Source organism: Vitis vinifera, chromosome 1, assembly GCF_030704535.1.
Source record: "Vitis vinifera cultivar Pinot Noir 40024 chromosome 1, ASM3070453v1".
NCBI lineage: Eukaryota > Viridiplantae > Streptophyta > Magnoliopsida > Vitales > Vitaceae > Vitis > Vitis vinifera.
Window position 1 is genome coordinate 9,899,809 of NC_081805.1, and position 21,077 is coordinate 9,920,885.

The 21,077-nt window shown below is 34.5% G+C and overlaps 1 protein-coding gene across 1 annotated transcript in view; it reads left to right on the plus strand.

The window, feature by feature from the left end:
* The first annotated feature begins 3,718 nt into the window (after positions 1 to 3,718).
* LOC100246722 (protein virilizer homolog) overlaps positions 3,719 to 21,077 on the plus strand; it is a 71,569-nt gene continuing 54,210 nt past the window's right edge. Inside the window, exons 1-4 of the mRNA XM_010654711.3 lie at positions 3,719 to 4,062; positions 6,078 to 6,166; positions 11,155 to 11,278; positions 20,230 to 20,892. Coding sequence (XP_010653013.1) covers positions 3,988 to 4,062; positions 6,078 to 6,166; positions 11,155 to 11,278; positions 20,230 to 20,892 — 951 coding nt within the window. The 5' untranslated portion in view covers positions 3,719 to 3,987. The remainder of the gene's footprint in view (positions 4,063 to 6,077; positions 6,167 to 11,154; positions 11,279 to 20,229; positions 20,893 to 21,077) is intronic.

Genomic DNA, 21,077 nt, shown 5'->3' on the forward strand with positions numbered 1-21,077 from the left:
ACCTTGAATTCTTTTGTTCCTATCATGCATAATGAAAAGATAAAACAAAAACATGTAATAACAAGTACATGATGAAAACTTTTGGTTTCTCTTATTTTCCCATATTTTATAAGTATTTAGAGAAACTCATAAGACATTAAAAAAGAAACCATATAGATTGTGAGTTCTCACAATTACTAAAGTGGGAATGGAGAGAGTGAAGGTATGGATGGTGAAGACCGCTATAGAGATAAAGTAGATTTCTCATGCACAAAAAGGGAGAGACACGGAAGGCCACTTAGTAGAAGGCAATGACCATTGAACTGGAAACAAAAAGGCACATAAAGGGAGAGATAAGAAACACCACTTAGAAGAAGGTAATGACCACTATATAATTGGAAAACTAAAAGCTAACAAAAAATAACCACATTATAAAATATTTGAAAAGGCATTATGGTGGGAAAGTAGTATTTGAAAAGGCATCTTCCACATTATGCCATGAAATTAAATTTTTTACACAAAAGAGGAGAGACATGGAAAACCACTTCAAGAAAGGTAATAAGAAAAGTCATTGCAAAACAATGTGCATTGTGGTAGGGAGGTTGTATCTAAAAAGGCATATTCCATGTTATAAAATATTTTTATACAGGAAAAGACATTTTCCACATTATAACTTGAAGTTATATTTTTTACACAAAAAGAAAAAAACATAGAAAACTACGAAGGTAATGAGAAAAGTGAATAAGACAATTATCTATAGAAATTCAATAAACAATATCAAAATAAAAATTTCAACCTTATAAATAAAGGGTTCCTCTCGTTTCAAAAGATATCTTAGAAAAGCAGAGAAAATTTAAAGAGCTCTTAAAAAAACTCCCCAACAATTCGAAGATTTCTCAAAGAATCAAAGAAGATTTAAAGCTCTATTAAAGAAAAAGGATTCAAATAGCTTTTTCGAAGAATTTTTTTTTTGAAGATTTACACTTTATTAAAAAACTTTATAATTTATTGTTTATTAAGGAAACCGTTTTTTTATTCAAAATTAACTATTAAAGAGCTTAAAAGGATGTTTATCTTTGTAAGAAGAATAAGAGGGTATATTAGACCCTTAAATGATCAAATTTACTATTTTGTCTACAATTTCTTCATTGGAGAGAAATTGTGTATGGTAAGAACTTGAGAAATTGAAAATCATTTTTTTTAATGAGGTAAGCCGCACCCTTTGATTATTATAAATCGATTTATAACTTCTTTAAAACATGCTTATTTAAAATTTAAATAAAAACCCATTCTTAATTATTTGAAGTATACATGCAACACTAAAATAATAAATCACACCTAAAATTAAGTTTTTGCATCTATAATTTTAAAATATAAAATAATATTAATTATTATAGCAAGCTATATATATTGTTTTTAGAATTCATATAAGTCAACAAAAAATTATAAAGTAGAGATATAATTAAAACTACATAAGTAATATTATAATGAAGATATAATCGAAATGAAATTAGGGAGATTGAAATTCAAAATTCATTCAAAAACAAGAATTATTTATGCTAATAAAAGCATTAAAATAATGCATCAATTATAATAGCATTTTATTTTCTTGTTTTTTTCATCACATATAAGAATTAATTATATTAAAAAAGAAAAAAATATATTATTTGAAATAATTTTTTTATAAGCTTTTTACAATTAAAAACTATTAAAGTAAAAAAGCCAAAAAATAAAAATAAAAATAGATCAAGAGATAAAATAGATAAGAGAAAGTTGTCAAAAAGAAAAGAAAACACATGCCGAAAAAAAAAATAATATAAAAAAAAATAATGGGTAATGGTGGAAAAAGAAAGGGAGTTGTGATTTAATTAAAAAAACAAAAATCATCAAAAACTTTGAAATCTCTTCCTTTCATAAATCTCATATATTCTAAATACCAAGTCTCCCTTTGAATTTACCTTTTGTTTTTTTATTTTTTAAAAATTTCAAAATATAAAATAAGTCTACTTTTTAAATCTAGTTTTTGCTAATTTTTTCTATTTTAAAAAACATAGACGGTATTGGATTGAAACCTTTAAAGGGTGTTTGGTACGTCGGAATAGTGAATGGAAATGAATATTTTGTTTCCATTCCTATTTCTTAGTGGATATAAATTAATTTGATGATTCAATTTATTATGGAATTTGGATGAATCTAGGAATACGAGATTGGAATGATTATTTGTTTCCATTCCAATTTTTGATAATAATAGGAATGGAAATGAAAAAAAAAAATTTACAATAATATCCTTCCATATAATTTAAAATAAAAAATAAATAAATTTTGAGAGTTTTTTTTGTTATTAAATAATAAGACTAAAAAAATATATATACTCAATAAATAAAAATTTAACCATAAAAAATTATATAACCCTAATGTATAGATATTTAATTACTATTTTTATTAAAAATTTGAATAATTTGTCATGCATGTTTAAGTAATTATAAAATTATATCTTACAAAAAAAAAGAAAAAAAAAATATTTATTATAATATTTAAATTATATTCTAAATGTCGTAGAAGGTTTGATTGATTCAGTTTTGGAGAATCACTTGTTGCATGGAAGTGGATGATGAATGAGTCTCTAGTTTTACAAAAAATATAAGCATGGGGCTTGAAGAACGAGATAAAATGGTAAAATAGTAAATATAAGTTATTTTATATTATCAAATGGTTTAATGAATCAGAATACCACCTACTTTTGATGAATTCAAATCCGACTTATAAGTTGGATTTGATTTATGCTTGATTAATTTTTATTACATTTCTGACTTCTTAATATTTATCCAAACATAGGAATAAGAGAGAAAATGAATGAGATGTTTATTTCCACTCCCTATTTCCATGTACCAAACAACCCTTAAAGGACTTTAAATTAATTATTTTATTTCTAAATCTCTTCCTTCTAAATATAATATAAATAACATTTTTAGTAGGTCTAAATAATTTTTTTATAAAATAATTGTTTTTCATTTATAATCTTTCCAAAATAATTTTTATGGTATAAATAATGTAAAAATATAAGTTTGCCCCTAAATTTTTTTTGGTCATAGTCCATTTGATTTTGAAATTCTTTAAATGTTTTGAATTTTGAATTTAATTAAGTAGTTAATATAGAATAACTACACAATTATTTAAATATATGTTATTTAATTGTTATAAAATTTAATTTTATTCAAATATTTGATATTTTACCAAATATTTTTTTAGTGGTAGGTATTTTTATAGTTTGAATTAAAGATTTTTGTAAATATTTAGATTTTTAAGTTTAATTAAATATTTATTAATTTAGAGTTTAATACTTAAGTTTTAGTGATGACATTTTAATTACATCATAGATAATTTTTAAATAAATTTTTTTATCATTATTAAGTGATTTATAAAAAAGTCCAAAAACATTATCCGTGAAATAATTAAAATTTTCTAAAGGTTTTTAAATAAAATATTTCAAAAAATGATTAAAAATGTTTTAATAAGATCTTTTACTATCTTTTAAAATTTGCTTACAAATATTATTTGAATTTTTGATAAATTTTTAATAAATTTTAAAACTCTTTTGTCCATGTTTTTAGTATTTTTTTTTATTTAATTTATTATATTATATATTTTTTATAGTGCTAATAATGGCTTATTTTATGGGTTTTAAAATCGGAAAATTGATCTATATTTATTATAATTTATAGATTTTTTATTTTGCCCCTCAACCAAAATTTCTAATTTCTGCTGCGCACTTGTCTAAAAGCGCTTGCATCTGACCAATAAGATCCGCAAACCAATTATAATACCCTTCCCTCCCTTCTCTTGCCAGGCTTCCTAAAAAAATCCCAAAGCTTCCCTCCAATTGCAGAGAAACCCTAAATTCTTTTTCACTGCACCACACCAAATCCTCTCCTGCAAAACCCCGACTTCTGTTAAACCCTAGGGTTAAGGGATGACTTTGTGAGAAAGTCTAGAAAAATCCGAAAAAGAATGGGTCGACCTGAGCCTTGTGTCTTGTTCGCTCAGACATTCGTTCATCCCCAACTAGACGAGTACGTCGACGAGGTAAGCAGTTTTTCCGTGTTACTAATTTGGTATGATTTTAGGTTCCCGTTCTTGTGGAGTCGGGTTTTGCTTGGTTGCCAGGAAAGTGTGGGAGAAGGGAAGAAAGAAAAAGAAAGTAATGTAGTCTCGGACCTTTCTGTTTTTGGAGACAGGGGAGGATTTAGGACTAAGATGAATTGTGCTTTGTCTAGCATCGCTAATTGAATAAGTGGGGTTTTTATTTTTTTCTATTTTTTTTTTCTTTTTCAAAATCAGACCATACAGAGTGGAATATTAAAGATTTTATTTTCTATTCTTTTTCTCCGTTTTCTGAAACAAGTGGGTTTTTTTTTTCCTATTTTCTATTCTATTTCTCTGTTTTCTGAAACAAACAAAGTGGCAACTGATGGGTGGAAATCATATTTGCATATCTACCAACAGTGAGGGGATATCAAAACTTGTATGGAAATATTAATATTTTCATGGGTCGATCATCGAGAACAAAACAATATGGAATCTTGCGGTTTTGGGGGGCAAATGTAGATGGCTCCACAAATCCTTTCATGGATTTGTGTCGTAGGATTCATACAAGTAAGGAACTCTACGAGGGTTTGAACTTTGCAGACTTATTTAGAATTTTGTGGTTTTGGGTGGCAAATGCAGATGCCTTCTTCCATGGGATTTTTTTTTGATAGGCAAGAAGAAAATATGTTAACTGCACCTAGCAAAAGGGCTTGCTGAGTCCTTCAAGAATTGGTATCATAGGGTTTTGGTGGGAAAAGAAACTTTATGAGGTTTTGAACTTTATGGGGTGGGGCTTTGGAAGGAAATCAGTAAGGAAGGTTTGTTGCTGCTCAATAATGTTTCCTTCTCTGTGGGGGGATGGCAAAAGGGTGAGGTTTTGGAAGGATATTTGGTGCGGGAATAATTCCCTTTGCGAGGCCTTTCCCTCCTTGTTTGCATTAGCGGTTTCTAAAGATGCGTGGGTAGTGGACTGTGTGGATTCCCCGCTTCTCTTGACCTTTCAATGATTGGGAGGTGGAGGTGGTGGAGAGATTCCTTTCGACCATTCAAGGAAAGAGGCTGAATGCTGATGTGGAGGATAGGATGGTGTGGAAAGGGACAAAGAATGAGATTTTCACTGTAAAGTCCCTTTATAATTCTCTTGATCATAGCTGTGCAGTCCCGTTTCTGTGGAGCATTATTTGTAGACTGGATGTTCCTATAAAGGTGGGTTTTTTTGCTTGGGAAGCTTCATGGGGGAAGGTTCTTACTCAAGATCAACTCAAGAGGAGGGGCTGGATTTTAGCTAACAGATGTTCCTTGTGTTGTGCTGAAGAGGAGACGATAAATCACATTCTTGTTCATTGTTCCAAGGCGAAGGTTTTGTGGGATCTCATGTTTTCTTTGTTTGGTGTTAATTGGGTCCTTCCGTTTACGGTTAGAGACACTCTTTTAGGTTGGCGTGCTTCCTTTAAGGACAAGAAGCATAGAAAGGTTTGGCGGACAACTCCTCTTTGCTTAGTTTGGACGGTTTGGAAGGAAAGAAACAGGATAGTTTTTGATAATGAGGTCTTGTTGATTCAAAGAATGAAAAATTCCTTTGTTTGTAATCTATTTTCTTGGGCTAAGTCTTCTATAGTTGTAGGTCCCTTATCTTTGATTAACTTTGTGGACTGGTTGGGTTCTTGTTGAGGGTCGGTGAGTGCTTGTCTCTGTTTTTTCTTGTTTTTAGGTGACTCTTGTATACTCCCTGTATGCTTTGGGTCGCCTTTCAAGCACTCTTTATCTAATATATTTTTGTGGGTTTATCTATAAAAAAAAATCTTCAAAAACCTAAGGGAATTCTAAAAATATATGATTATGTTTTGATTGCTTGGAACCCACTAGTGGGCAGCTCTCCAAGCCTGTATAGCTCATAGATTAATGTTTTCTATCTAATGTGTTTTTTTTTTTTTTTGAATTTTTTAAATAGATTTCTAACTCATAGTTGGTTTATTCGTTGCTCACCACTAATATGTTTATTCCTTTTGCAGGTAATATTTGCCGAACCTGTTGTGATCACTTCGTGCGAGTTCCTTGAACAAAATGCTTCTTCAGTTTCTCCAGTAATAACACTTCTTGGGTATGCAGCACCAGTTTCTGTGGCTGATTTTTGTGATATTCTTGGAGAATGCATGACTACCTAGTAACTATTCTGTGGTTCATGTAATAATAATAACTTGGGTATGCAGCACCAGTTTCTCTGGCGGATTTTTGTGATATTCTTGGAGATGCATGACTACCTAGTAACTATTCTGTGGTTCATGCAATAATAATAATAATAATCACTCTTGAATTATAGGAACCTGATTTGTCAACCAAAAATAATATTTGGTGTATTTTTTTTAAATTGAATTTGATCTCAAAAGACTTCTTGTCCACCTCACAACAATAATAATGACTTGAATGATAGGAACCTACTTTGTCAACTAAAAATAATATTTGGTGTAGTTCTTATAAATTGAAGTTGATCTCAAAACACTTCTTCTCCACCACACAATAATAATAATAATAACTCTTGAATTATAGGAACCTACTTTGTCAACTAAAAATAATATTTGATGTAGTTCTTATAAATTGAATTTGATCTCAAAAGACTTCTTCTCCACCTCCAAAACCTTCTCCACCTACTCTCTCTTGCCATTTTTACCCACAACACCTATGAAGATACAACAAATTTGTATATACAGGTACTTATCAATTTTTTTTCCTTTTTTAGATATAGGTACAATAAATCTCGTGATGATCGTTTGGTTTGGAGAGTCTATTGGTGAGGCTTATTCTCTTTGAGGTCTTTTAAATTTTCTGTGTCTGCAGCCGTTAATAACTTGTTACATTGGAGAGACTTAGGTTGTAGCTACCCCCTCCAAGGGGTGCTCCTTTGCACGGGAGGCAGTGTGGAGAATGGTAGTAAGTATTTACCAGCCCTTGGCTCTGGGTTGATCTCTTGTTAAAAATCTGGAAGAATCAGCTAACCATGTTTCATTCATTTATAGTTAGGCTAGAAGTTGATGGGCTTTCTTATTCTCTCTCTTTGGAGGGTGCTTTCATGGACAATCAAAGTTTTTCTTGGGTGACATGATAGACATGTGAGAAAGAAGCACTAGAAAGACATAGAAAATGTCCCCCCTTATATCTACTTGGGTGTTTGTGGAGAGAGGAATGTGAAGACTTTGAAGGTATAAAATGGTTGGATTTGGCTCTTAAAGATCTTTTTCTTTGAGATGCGTTCTTGAAACACGCTCAATCACATCTGATGGGCCTTACATGCTCATAAACATAGTTTTAAAAGGCATGCTTAAAGCACGCCTAGGCTCAAGGCGCAACCACTCCCTAGCTATAGCGCCTTGCCAAGACATGCACCTTGTTGAAGAGGCGCGCCTTGTCTACTTTACTTTTCATTTTTAAGCACTTTTATTCTTAAAATTTCTAATTCTATATTAAAATTTATATAATTTTATTATTTTTTTTGTTGAATGCTTTTTTTTAAATGTTTGAAATCTTAAATTTTTTATTGACTGTATTGGATTTGGATCATATTTTATAAAATTGATATGCATACTAGGTCAGGTTTCACTTCACTTAGGTGCGCGCTTTGTGTTGTGCCTTGTGCCTAAGCTAGAGGATACTTTTGCGCCTTTTAAAACTATGCTCATAAAATGGCAATTCTTCGTGCATGTAGAATGCAATTGGTTCATTGGTTGTATTTGGCTCTTAAAGATCTTTTTCTTTGAATTTTTTTTCTCTTCTAGGGAGTGGGAGATGTAATTTGTATTTCTAGATTTCATAGATTCTTTAGGTTTGGGGTAGGCTGTTTTATGGCCTCTTGTACTTTCTTGTTTTGGATTTATGGTGCATTTTATATACTTCCTTGTGCTTGTTGCGACCCCTTTTTGTTAGGCGCTTCTTAATATATTTCTTTTTGTTTGGCCATTAAATAAAACAAGCGGCACCTAACAAATGGGGCACAACCATGACTGATAGGAAGTGTGCAAGGAGCAACCAACAAGTAAACAAATAGAGGAAAATGGAGAAAATAAAGGGTCTAATGAGCCTTGGGCTAGACTTGATCATTTATGTTATGTGAAGTTTTAATACAATCTTATTAAAATATCAAATTTTGGTCAAGCGAACCAATTTTTTTCTTCATTTCTCATTGTAGGTCTTATCTATTCAAAGCTGAATTCAAACTCCTCCACTCTCATCCTCTCACAAGGCCGTATAACAAACACACACACATATGAACTAACATTAATTTAAGTGGGTTTTATATTGAAACTTTTGGATGGTCATCATTGCAAGAGAAGCATACTAAGATTTGACTTTTTTTTTGGCGAATGATTTTTAAATTTAACTTTAAAGAATATATAGAATCTTTAGAGAAAGGAAAAATACAAGGAGGCTATGGAAGGATCTTCTTTGCACTCTATTAACCATTGTGGAAAAGGGTAGTGATTATAAACAACAAAGGATTCAATGACCTTACAAATACAAGTGAAACCAATGCATATCTATTTGTGGTAAGTGATACATCTCTCTTCTATAAATGGTAAATGAGGAACAACTTGTGTCATCTTAAATATTATTGAGGTATATTATTTTCGTTTTAATGGTTTGGCATTAATTTATTAAACTTGAGCTATTAGTTTGCCCTTAAGTTGCCCTACAATATGCAAACTATTGCATTATTGAATGGGTGCATGCTCATTTCCATTAGTGTTTAACTTTCAAATTTGTGGTTTACTATGCTTATGCTTTGATTATGTTTTCCTTTTTTCGTTTCCTTCTTTTAATGCAATCTCATGATAGAGGGGGGCTGTATAAATTGTTAGCTAAGGTGCTAGCCAATAGACTCAAGAAAGTGGTTTTCCCCGATCAGAATGCGTTTGTCATGGGGAGACAGATTCTAGATGTCTCTTTAATTGCAAATGAGGTGATTGATTCATAGCAAAAAAGGGGAGAGAAAGGCCTAATTTGCAAATTGGATATAGAGAAGGCGTATGACAACGTTAACTGGTAGTTTTTGCTGAAGGTTTTGCAAAAAATGGGGTTTGGGCCGAAGTTGTTGGGATGGATGTGGAGTTGTATATCTACAGCCAAGTTCTCAATCTTGGTGAACGGAGTACCAGCCGGGTTCTTTCCAAGTTCTAAGGGGCTGCGTCAAGGGGACCCTTTTTCCCCCTATCTTTTTGTTATGGGAATGGAAGTGTTGAGTGCTCTAATTAGGAGGGCTGTTGAAGGGGGTTTTATCTCTGGGTGTAGCATATGGTGAGGTAGAAGACAGACTGTCAATATTTCACACTTACTCTTTGCTGATGATACAATCGTTTTCTATGAGGCAAAGAAAGAGCACTTAACGCATTTGAGCTGGATTCTCTTTTGATTTGAAGCTGCTTCATGGTTAAGGATTAATTTGGCCAAAAGTGAAATATTACCGGTTGGGGAGGTGGAAGAGGTGGACGAGATGGTAGTGGAACTAGGGTGTAGGGTGGGACAGCTGCCTGCAGTCTACCTGGGGCTGCCTTTGGGGGCGCCAAATAAGGCCTCTTCCATGTGGGATGGGGTGGAAGAGAGAGTAAGGAGGAGACTTGCCCTTTGGAAACGTCAATATATATCCAAAGGTGGAAGAATTACACTTATAAAGACCACGATGGCTAGTATGCCCTTGTATCAAATGTCCCTTTTCCGCATGCCAAAGTTAGTGGCAAGGAGGTTAGAAAAGTTGCAAAGAGATTTTTTGTGGGGAGGGGGTAATCTAGAAAAGAAAGCCCACTTAGTCAATTGGGAGGTGGTTTGTGTGGATAAGGAGGAGGGGGGAAGGGTGGAGGGGGTTTGGCTTAAGAAATCTAGCCCTTTTGAACAAAGCCTTGCTTGGAAAATGGTTATGGAGACTTGCTTGTGTTAAGGAGGGTCTTTGGACGCAGGTGCTTATGGCAAAGTATGGGCAAGAGGATTTTGGTTGGAGGACAAAGAAGGCAAATGAGGTGTTTGGAAGGAGATTCTGAAGGAATTTGTTTGGTGCTGGGAAAATTTGGCGTTTAAAGTGGGAAAAGACACCAAAATCAGATTCTGAACTGATCTTTGGTGTGGGTGTACAGTGTTATCCTAAAGATTCCCGCATCTTTATGCTATGGTTGTGCACAAGAATGCCACCATGGAAGAGATGTGGGACCAGAATTTCGGCCAAGGCGGCTGGAATTTAAGGTTTCTTAGGGACTTTAATGATTGAGATTTGGACATGGTTGACAATTTGCTTCTTGCTTTGAGGGGTCATAGGATTACTATGGAGGAAGACTTGGTTTTTTGGAAGGAGGGAAGAAATGGACAGTTTAGTGTCAAGAAAGCGTACAGCCTGTTGGTAAGCCCCATTGCAGCCGTTTTCCCAAAAAGTAATGTTTGGGTGGATAGAGTTCCAACCAAAATTGTGTTTTTTGCGTGGGAAGCTGCGTGGGGGAAGGTGCTTACTCTTGATAGGCTTCAGAAAAGAGGGTGACAACTTCCTAATTGTTGTTTCTTGTGTGGTTGTGAAGAGGAAACGATAAATCATATTTTAATACATTGTACAGTGGCCAGAGTGCTGTGGGATATTGTTCTTGGTTTGTTCGACGCTCAATGGGTTTTTCTAGAAACTATAAAGGAGGTTTTATTTAGTTGGAGGGACTCTTTTGTGGGGAAAAAAAGGAAAAAGATTTGGAAATCCATTCCGTTGTACATTTTTGGACGGTTTGGAAAGAGAAGAATAGACTAACTTTTAGGGGGGAGGGGGGGGGAGGGGGGGGGAGGGGGGGGGGGAGGGTGTTAGCAATTCAGAAGTTTAAAAATTCTTTTGTTTGTAATTTATGGGGTTGAGCTAAACTGTATATTGGAGAGGAGCCGCTCTCTCTTATAGGCTTTTTGGAATGGTTAGCTTCTAGTTAAGGGTTGGTGAGTTTTTGTTTATCTTTCTTTGGTTGCAAGGCCTTAGCCGTCTTGTATACTTCCTGTATGCTTTGTGGTTATTTTGCCTCTTGTTAATACATGCTGCGTTTATTTATCAAAAAAAATAAAAATGATAGACATTTTCTTGTGCAGGGCTACTTCCCCACCTTCATTTGCTTTGGAGGTTTTTGTTCAGAGTGAAGGGGAAACAAGGTTTAGGCGCTTGTGTCAACCTTTTCTTTATTCTCACTCTTCATCAAATGTGCTAGAAGTTGAGGTATTTACTACATTTTATGTTATTTTTTTTATGAGAAACAACAATGTTATTCATTATGTTTGGAATCAAAAGGTTGCGGAATCCTCCAAAAAATCTAAATGAAAGGTATGTAGTAACCTCCAAAATACAAAGTAAACCTAATCAATTGTGAATAATTATCTCCCATATGAAAAAATACAAATAAAAAACATTACTTGCTAACCCACATCTTTGAAACTACAAACTGCAATCCAATCAAGTTGAACCACATTAAGGGGAATGCCCTTAAAAGTTGTGGTACAAGAGGCCCAAAAGGATGCGAAGGAATGAATGATGTCCCAACAAGTCCTTTCCTTGTCCTAAAAAATCTTAGCGTTTCTTTGCCGCCACACAACCCACATCAAAGCAAGACAAGCGGTTTGTATAACCTTGCCTCTAATGGAGTTTCCTAATCCCTTATATGAAATGATCATCATATTATAGATACTTTAGGAGTAACTTTGTCCAAATTAGCCAATTTGAATAATCTGTGCCATAGCCTTAAAGTCAAAGGACAAAATAGGAAATGATGATCTACCGTTTCATCACTGTCCATATACACCAAACAAATATTAGAACTGGGGACTTTGTAGGATCTTCTTGACTATAGCATGTTATTGGTATTTATCTTCTTATGTGTCACTAACCAAACAAAGGACTTGACCTTAAAACAGACTTGGGATTTTCAAACAAAATTAGTAGGGAACAATGGAACTAGATCAGCATGAGTAGACAAGACTAAAATGAATGACTTTACTATAAATAATGAGATGAATAAGTGTAGTGGGACTTTACTATAAATGAATGATTTTACTCATTTACTATATGTTCTTCTTTGTTATCCCCAAAAGAGTGACATCTAGATTGGAAAAGATCCGAAGAGACTTCCTTTGGGGAGAGGGGGCTTTGGTGAATAAGTCACATTTGCTTAATTGGTCAATTGTTTGTATGGAAAAACAAAAAGGGGGGTTTGGGTTTTAAAAGCCTTTCACTTTTCAATAAGACCCTTTTGGGGGAATGGTCTTGGAGATTTGTAAGGGAAAGGAATCCTCTTTGGAAACGGGTAATTGTTGGTAAGTATGGGCTATAGGAGTGGGGTTGGTCCACAAAGGAGGTGAGAGAGAGGTACGGTGTAGGGGTTTGAAAGGCAATTAAAAATGGTTGGGAGGTTTTCAAAGATAAAACGAGTCTTCAAGTTGGCTTAGGGAATCAGGTGAAATTCTGGAAAGATAGGTGGTGTGGGGATTTGTCTTTGAGGGATACATTCTCAGGCCTTTATGCTATCGCTTCCTCTAAGGATGCTTGGGTGGTAGGTGTTTGGGATGGGGGTAGTTAGGGTCCGAGGTTTATTAGATAATTCAACGATTGGGAGTTGGAGGATGTTGATGCCTTTTTTGGGAGGTTGCATGACTACTCCATCGTTTTGGGTACTGATGATGCCATGGTTTAGTTGGAGACTAAGAATGGAGATTTTTCAATTCAGCCCTTGTACTTCTCTCTGGCAAGTAGGAGAGCGGAGCCTTTCTTGCGCAGTTCAATGTGGAACTCTTGGGCCCTTGTAAGAGCTAACTTTTTTGCTTGGGAGGTAACTTGGGCTAAGATATTGATCCAAGATGAGCTTAGAAGGAGGGGATGGAGGATGCCAAACAGATGCTACATGTGCGAAGAGGAAATGAGAGATCATATTCTTTTGCACTGTCTGAAAGCAAGCATATTGTGGCAGCTGGTTTTTGCTCTATTTCATGTATGGTGGGTGATGCACTCTTCTTTGAGAGGGGTGCTCTTAAGTTGAAGTGGCTTCTTGGTTGGCAAAAAAAGGAAAAAGGCTTGGATATTTGCTCCTCTATGCATTTTTTGGTTTATTTGGAGGGAAAGAAATAGGAGAGCTTTTGAGAGGATAGGGAAAACTTAGATCAAACAATTAAAAGTTCTTTTTTGCATCTCTTTTGAGATTGGGTTAGAGTGTACATGGGGGATAATATTACTTCTTTGATAAATTTTGTGGATTGGTTAGGCTCCCCATAGGGCGCGGTTGCTTTTTGTGTGTATTCGCCCTTATTGGTTTTTGTATATTTATACATCGTGTATACCTTTATTTAATACAATATCCATTTACCTATATAAAAAAACAGACCACGCTCTTGCATTTGGAATGGATGGAGGTAAATGCAAATGAGTAAGAGGGAACATTACGCTTTCAAGATTTTCTATCTCAAAATCAGAAAGGTTATGACGGAAACTAAAGTTCCAAGAGAAGGTATAAGTAGTTTCGAGGATTGACGCAATAGTAAGGTTTTTACTTGTGATGATTTTGAATAGACTTGAGAACACAAAGGTTGATCCCCCACCACTAGCCTTCCCAAAAACGGATTCTCACCCCATCTCCCACCACAAGTTGAGTATATTTGGTAAATTTTGGAAAGATCTGTGCAATGGCTATCCATGGGCAACGATGTGACTACTTGATTATAGTGTCGGCATCCCACTCATTAGTATGTGTCCCATGAATGTTTAGAATAACCTAATGTCAAAGAGTAAAACTTTCCTTAGAAAACCTCTAGAGTCATTTCTCTTATCAAAAAAATAAAGCACAATTCCTCAAAATAAATCTTTCCAAATCCTAAACCCTCTTTGACTTTAGACTTACATACTAAGTCCCAACTAATGAGGTGATCTCTCTTGTGCTTTCTAGTCCCTGATCAAAGAAGATCCCTTTGCAAATTCTCAATTTTTAACACCACTGAAGAAGGGATCTTGAACAGGGATAGAAAATAACTAAGAATATGAGGCAAGCAAGAATAAATAAGAGTTATCCTTCCACCTTAAGATAAGAAGGCTTTTTTCTACCCATCTAATATTCGCGAAATTCTCTCAATCATTGATTCCTAAAAAACACATGACTTTGAGCCCCCCCCCCCCCCAAACCAATGGGAGACTTAAATAGGGAATTGACCAATCTAAGGCCTTACAATCAAGCAACAATACCAACGTAGTGAGATGATCTTGATCAATGTTGATGTCAGAACGAGTACTCTTATCCAAATTTATCTTAAGCCCAAACACTAACAAAATGATCTTAAGGGTTTCTAAATCTTCTGAACAAGGTCTAGAAAAGAAGATAGTATCGTTTTCAAGTTGCAGATGAGACACTCTAGTCATACTTCTTACCTAGAATGATGCCTTCCACTAACTCACTCTCCTCAGACCTCAACATCATCCTACTTAACACATTAGTTACAATGGTGAAGAGGAAAGGAGGTAGTGGATCTCCCTGTCTTAGGCCTCTAGAACCTTTAACCCGACCTTTGGCATTTCCCTTCACTAGGATTGCAAAAGTTACTGAGGATAAATAGCCCCTCAGCTAAGTCCTCTATCTAGAACTAAATTCTTTCCTTTTGAGTAGCTAGTCTAGAAAACCCTATTCCAAATGATCATAAGCCTTTTCAAAATCAATTTTGAAAACTGCCCCTTCTGCTCTGGAACGTCTTTTCTCATCCACGATTTCACTGGCCATCAACACCGTATCCAATATTTGCCTTCCCTAAACAAAAGCTCCTTGTGTAACATGGATAGTTTCATGATTATTCATTTTTGCCCTTGAGGTTTGACTCAAGTGGTAAAGAGATGAGGAGGGTTTGTGGAAGGTTTTAGGTTTGCCAATGGGGACAAAAAATTTACCTATCAAAAAAAAAAAAAAACATGGATTGTTTCATGAAGAACACCTTGTAATTGCCATGATAAGACTTTGATTATGACCTTCGCTATTTCATTGGCTATGTAACATTTTATGTTATTTTTCCAACTGATGTTAGCAATTTTTGCTACTTGAACATTCAATTGAAGGCCTTGTGACATCATGACCTCAAGCTACTAATTATTTTGTAGAAATTTTTATGTGGTGCAGTTTCTTTTTTGTTTTTGTTATCTACATGTGGGCTACTTGCGGTTATAGAATTGCTTGCAGAAGCCTCCTTGACTTTCTCGCTATAAATAAACTAAACTAAAAAGCCCTCGATTTGATGTGTATAGTGGTCCAACCTACCACATGGATCCCATATCCAGGAACCCAACCTAGTAAAAAGTTTTGGCAATGGATTGACCATGCATGCCATTTGAACCCCAAAAACTTGTGATATAGCCCTTCCAATCGAAAGAGATTTCCCTCTGGTTTAGCTATTAGTGAAGACTAGGCGATCAAAGAAGTTGTTTTGTGCATTGTGTTGGACGGTCTTCTTTCAAGATGGCAAGGATGAAGCTTGACTTAGGTAGGGGGACTGCTAAATCCACTACTTTGGCGTAGTGACTGCTCATATAAAAGCGTTGGGGGAAGCATGGTGTTAAATGAGGTTTTTTTTGATAGGTATGGTGTTAAAAAAGGTTAGAAGCGGGTTCTTTGCTTCATATTCATTCATTCATTAAAATTAAAGAGCTAGGGTGGCAACAAGAGTCTCTCACAAACTTGAGTTCAAGACCTCTGATTCAAATCCGATCGAGTGTCCTAGTTTTTTTTGTCCAAAACTAGAACATGTATTGTTCTTGAGGAGGATTGGTACATAGTGACAACAAGTTGCCACGTCGCATGAATGTTTCTAAGGAGGAAACATGTTCACACTGGAAACCATGTAGAGCATGATCCTCTTAGACATGTGTTAAGTCACTTCTTGACTGGTCCAGAATTTTGAAATATTCTTTTCCCACATAGTAAACATGGCTTACATAGGCAACATGCAATGCACACATAAGAAAATTTTTCTTTATAATACTGGTTTTAAACGAAAAACCATGTTAATACAATATGAACATTAATATGTACATATACATTGGAAGCATGAATTATAAGGTAACGTATAACCAATTGCATGAAAGATAGTATGATTTAAAGAATTTAACCATGTCATACCATCTGAAAACGTTGGATACTAGAGTTTTAAGCCTAAAAATTTGATTTTATCTCAATTATGAATTTCTTTAATGAATATGTGATATTTAGATATCAGAATAAAATCCAATCATACAATAGACATATGATGTGCATGGAAAACTGCATAAGGAGTTCGAAAGAAATTTTGCAGATGTAAAAATCATAGGATTAACAAATTCACCAAATATGAAAGAACAAATGCATGGTTTTACTTGGACCAAACACTACCTTCTCCCAAGGGTACATTGGCTAACACTTTGGTTTCAGGTCCATGATAGAACACACACTGCTTCTTAATGAACTCCTCAATGACTTGGGGGTTTTTGGTCAACTATCATGAATGGTTACCACAAGAGTTAGGCTCTTGGAAAGGTATAGGAGAACAATGGCAATATCGTTTTAGGGTGCATCTCAAAAGATTCAACAAAATAAGGCATATATTTGATAAAAAAAGAAAGAAAAAAAAAAGAAGCAAAATAAGGCATATTGATACTCTAAAAACCCTAGTGAACATGACTGGTCAAGTGAAAAAAAAGTGAAATAAAAATATGAAGAAAATAATGAACAAAGTCTTAAGTGCTTGAGTGCTCACTAGGGGTGTTTAAGCGCTCCTCTTCAAGTTTTGTTTTTTCACCATATAAATTTTACATAGCATAATAAATATCAATATATGCCTTTTCAATGTCATTATTTATCCAAAAAGACCTAACCATACTTACATGAATGGCTCTAAGTCAGAACTAATGATGATCTCGATCTTCACAAGCCAGTGTAAATTCAAAGAAGCATGTAAAGTGTATTCAGTAATGTTTGGAATAAAATTCTCAACGTAGACTAGCTACATTTTTCAAGTTTCTTCGTTTGAGGGATGTAATTTTTAGTGTAGAGATTTATGTAATTTGGTTAAAACTTAAATTTTTGCTGTTTAAAATATAATTATCTGGCAATATATGTTTACTTGTTGTATCCTTGCTTGTCCGTGTCATTTTTCTGGATTTGTTGAGTCTTTGATGTGTTGAAAAGTGGTAAATCTTGGTGGATTGTTTTTTGGGAATTTCAAATATTCTAAAATTTGAAAATTTGTTTGAGTGATTACTAGAAAGGATTTTATGGTTTGTTCTCTGCTCTTTCTTGTATGACTCTTTTCATTATATCAATAAACTATTAGGGGTTCATGCTAAAACCCCATTAGCTTAAGATGACTTTCCTAAAAGTGGGATGAAATGATCATTGGATTCCCAAAACTAAATCAAGGACAAGACAAGTTTAGCATTTTTTTTTTTTGATAGGCAATGATGCAATTCATTAAAAAAGCAAAAGTACGACAAAGTACATCGAAAGTATACAAAGAGAGTGCGAAAGAAAACAATAAAAAAAGAGTTAAGGAGCAACCAAGGTAGGATTGCAAAAATACCTCTCTCCCGTGATAAGTACCTAACCACTCAACAAAATTCACTAGAGACATTGAACCATCACCTATGTATAACTTTACCCACAAGAGAAGAGTACTAAGAAATATGTTTTTCAAACTCTGGATGGACATCTCCTCATTCTCGACTGACATTCGATTTCTCTCTCCAGAAAGTCCAAAATATGCACAAAGGAGCAACTCTTCAAACCTTCTTTCGCTTTTCTCCCTCACCATGGGTGTCTGAACCTAAGAAATCTTGAATAAAGACAACCATAATTGCCAAAGAACTCTTGCCTTGTGGTAATGGAGAAGGATATGATCAATTGGCTCCTCATCCATTTTACATTGGATGCCTCTATTAACTAGTATCCACCCTCTTTTTTTATAGTTGGTCAAGAGTCAAAACCTTTTCTCAACCATGGTTTTTTAAAAATTAGAGGTAAAAGGGGAAATATGGTTGAAAGTTTCAGATTTTGGCAAGGGTGGAAAGATATACTGGAGGAGCAATAAGATGGTGCCGCAAAATCAATGATTTTTCATGCTTTTTTTTTGTGATTTTTCACATTTTTTTGTTTTATCGTTGATTTATTGGCATTTTAATATCAGTTCTTGGGTGACATGGTGACATGGGTGAGAGCATGCTTTTCCATTCGAGAATACTTTTTGTTTGATATTTCTAAGGCTGCAACTTGGTGGGTTAGGTCAGGTTGAGGGCTAATCCAAGCTCAACCCGAACTTGCAATGAATCAACCTGAAGTATGGCCCAACCCAACTTCTAATCCAATGAACCCAACCTGAGCTCAACCCATGCTCAAATTATTAAACTCAGGCTGAATTCAGGTTATGCTTGGGTTGAACCTTTGCCATTGAAATCTATTCTATTGTCCAAACTCCTCCTACACTGATTGGGAAAAAAAATCCACAAAATATCTTAATTGTCACTCCCATTGGGAATGGAATGAGGGAGGAGTCTTTGTTTGCCCATGCCTATGACTTCTTACCCCTCTTATGGATAGCCCAAAAATGAATCCTATTCCATTCCACTTTTCATGCTTCTAGAAAGGAGGGATAAAACACTTAACCTATTCAAATCGCATTCAATTCGTGCTTAACACTAAAAATCTAAAGGATAAACAACAAGGACTCTAAAACCACCTTTCTCATTCAAGAAAGCTCGAGATAGAGATGAAAACTTGTTGGATTTCATATCTATAGTTGAGTATATGGAAGAAATTCGTGTGAAGAAGGAGACAATGGAAGCTTTTAAAAGTGGTGGCAGCGTTGAACGGTGGCGACAACATGGTACAATTGGGAGCTAGGGCTTGTGCTGTGGGTATTTTCAGTTTTGGGAGCTAGGACTTTTTACTCTGTGTTGAAGAATGGAAGGATAGAAGTAAAAGAGTTATGCCTTGCACTAGCATGCCCTGCACTTTAGCAAAAAAAAGATGTATGTTTTCAAGCTCCCGATCATTAAGATTTGATGTATGTTTTCAAGCTTCAAATCATTAAGATTTCTAGTAAAGCAAAGGTTCCAACAATCCCTCTCCCCTGTTTGCTCCCACAAATCCAGCACCCAAGCCTCCTTTGTTGCGGCTAAAGAACATAGAAAAAGAAAGGAGATATACAAATGATCCTCCTTGCACCACCTGTCCTTCCAAAACTTTACCCTCCTCCAATTTCCCATGATTAAAGATACTTTGTTATTAAAAGTATCGGAAATATTGGATGGAAATCAGGGAAAAAAAAATCAGTTAGATGGATATTGATTAAAATTCATAGAAATGTTAGAAAACACTTCAAGAAATGATACAACCAACAATAATACACATATTGAATTTGTTTTATTGATGACACAATATATTTAATATAAATTTTTTGACATTCAACGATACAATGCGGAATTTGAAAATGTATTTAATATTAAAATGATGATCTATCTTTAGATCTATTCTAGGATATAAAAGAAATGATAATAGATGAATGATTATTTTTTTTATTTAAAAATATTTATAATTTTATTTACCAGTTTATGTTTATCTTGTACAATTACTATGCAAGAGATATTAAAATCTCGTTAAAGATTATTGTTTTGATTTTAACCTCTGTAGTTTCTGTTTTTTTTTTTTCTGGTCTTTCTTTAACTCAAATAATTGTCAACTTACATTTACAGTCACTAGACTTATTGATAGAAAGAATCCTTTATGCTCTCTGATAAATGAAATTCTTCAAAAAAAAAAAAATGTATACCAAATCAGACATAAGCCCAAAAACAGAAAAGAGTAACTATAATCTGGAAGGAGAAGAGTTCTGTCCCCTGTGACAAACAGTTACTCTTTTGGTTTAACAACCTCATTTGTATAATTTTGTGCTCAAGTTTCTTGTTAACTAATCTGTAAGTTATTTTCATATATTGGTGGATTTCATTTTAGCCTAATGGAGTTTACAATTGTGGTGATAATCATCTCTTTGGTTCCCTGTGCTGCCTGTGCAAATATAGAAAAAATCATTTGTTATTGTTCTTCTCTTTCTATTGTTTTATGCTTGAGAGAACTATGTCCCAGCTTCAATGCTTATTGAGACTAATATACTAATTTGTTGCAGGCTGTAGTAACTAATCATCTGGTTGTTAGGGGCAGCTACCGCAGCCTTAGTTTGGTCATATATGGAAACACAGCTGAGGACCTGGGGCAATACAATATAGAGTTTGATTTAGATAGCTCTTTGACTAATGTTGTTTGTTCCTCTGAAGGGAAGCTTGATGACCTCCCTCCTGCATTACATTCAAAAAATCTAACAATTGAGGAATCTATATCCTCTCTGAAGGCGTTATCCCTACCAGTTGCTGCATCTGATATATCTATTGAGATTAAGCAGTTTTTACAGTTGATGTTCAAGATATTGGAGTTGACAAACCTTGGAGATGCAGTCCATAAAGTTTTAGACACTGTTGTCTCGGCAGCCTCTTCTTACAGTGCCCATGACTTGCACTATGCAGCAGTCAATCAGAAGAAATTCACACAGAGTACCAATAATAGCAATGAGGAGTCTCATTTTGTTCTTGATGCAGCTAAAAAAGAGCTTCTTGATCTCTATAAAACCCTTCAAGATGAATCAGGAAATTCATCTGTGGAGTTATTGGAAGAATGCAGTTTTCTTGAATCAGAGATTGATTTGGCTTCTTCCAAAGAATTAATGGATATGTTAATCCAGCATTTTCTCTTCAAAAGGAACTTCCTGAGTGTTGGACATTACCACCTTTCTCAGGTGATTTAGACATGGTTTGCTTTACTCAATGCTTCATTAAATGCAAAACATATAAGGAAAAGAATGTGCTCTTTCTCTCTCTCTCTCCCTCTCTCTCTCATGTATAATGGTTAATTGTGACATATATAAGTAAAAGAGTGTGCTTTCTCTGTATGCGTGCACCTAAAATACCCAGCTATGAATGG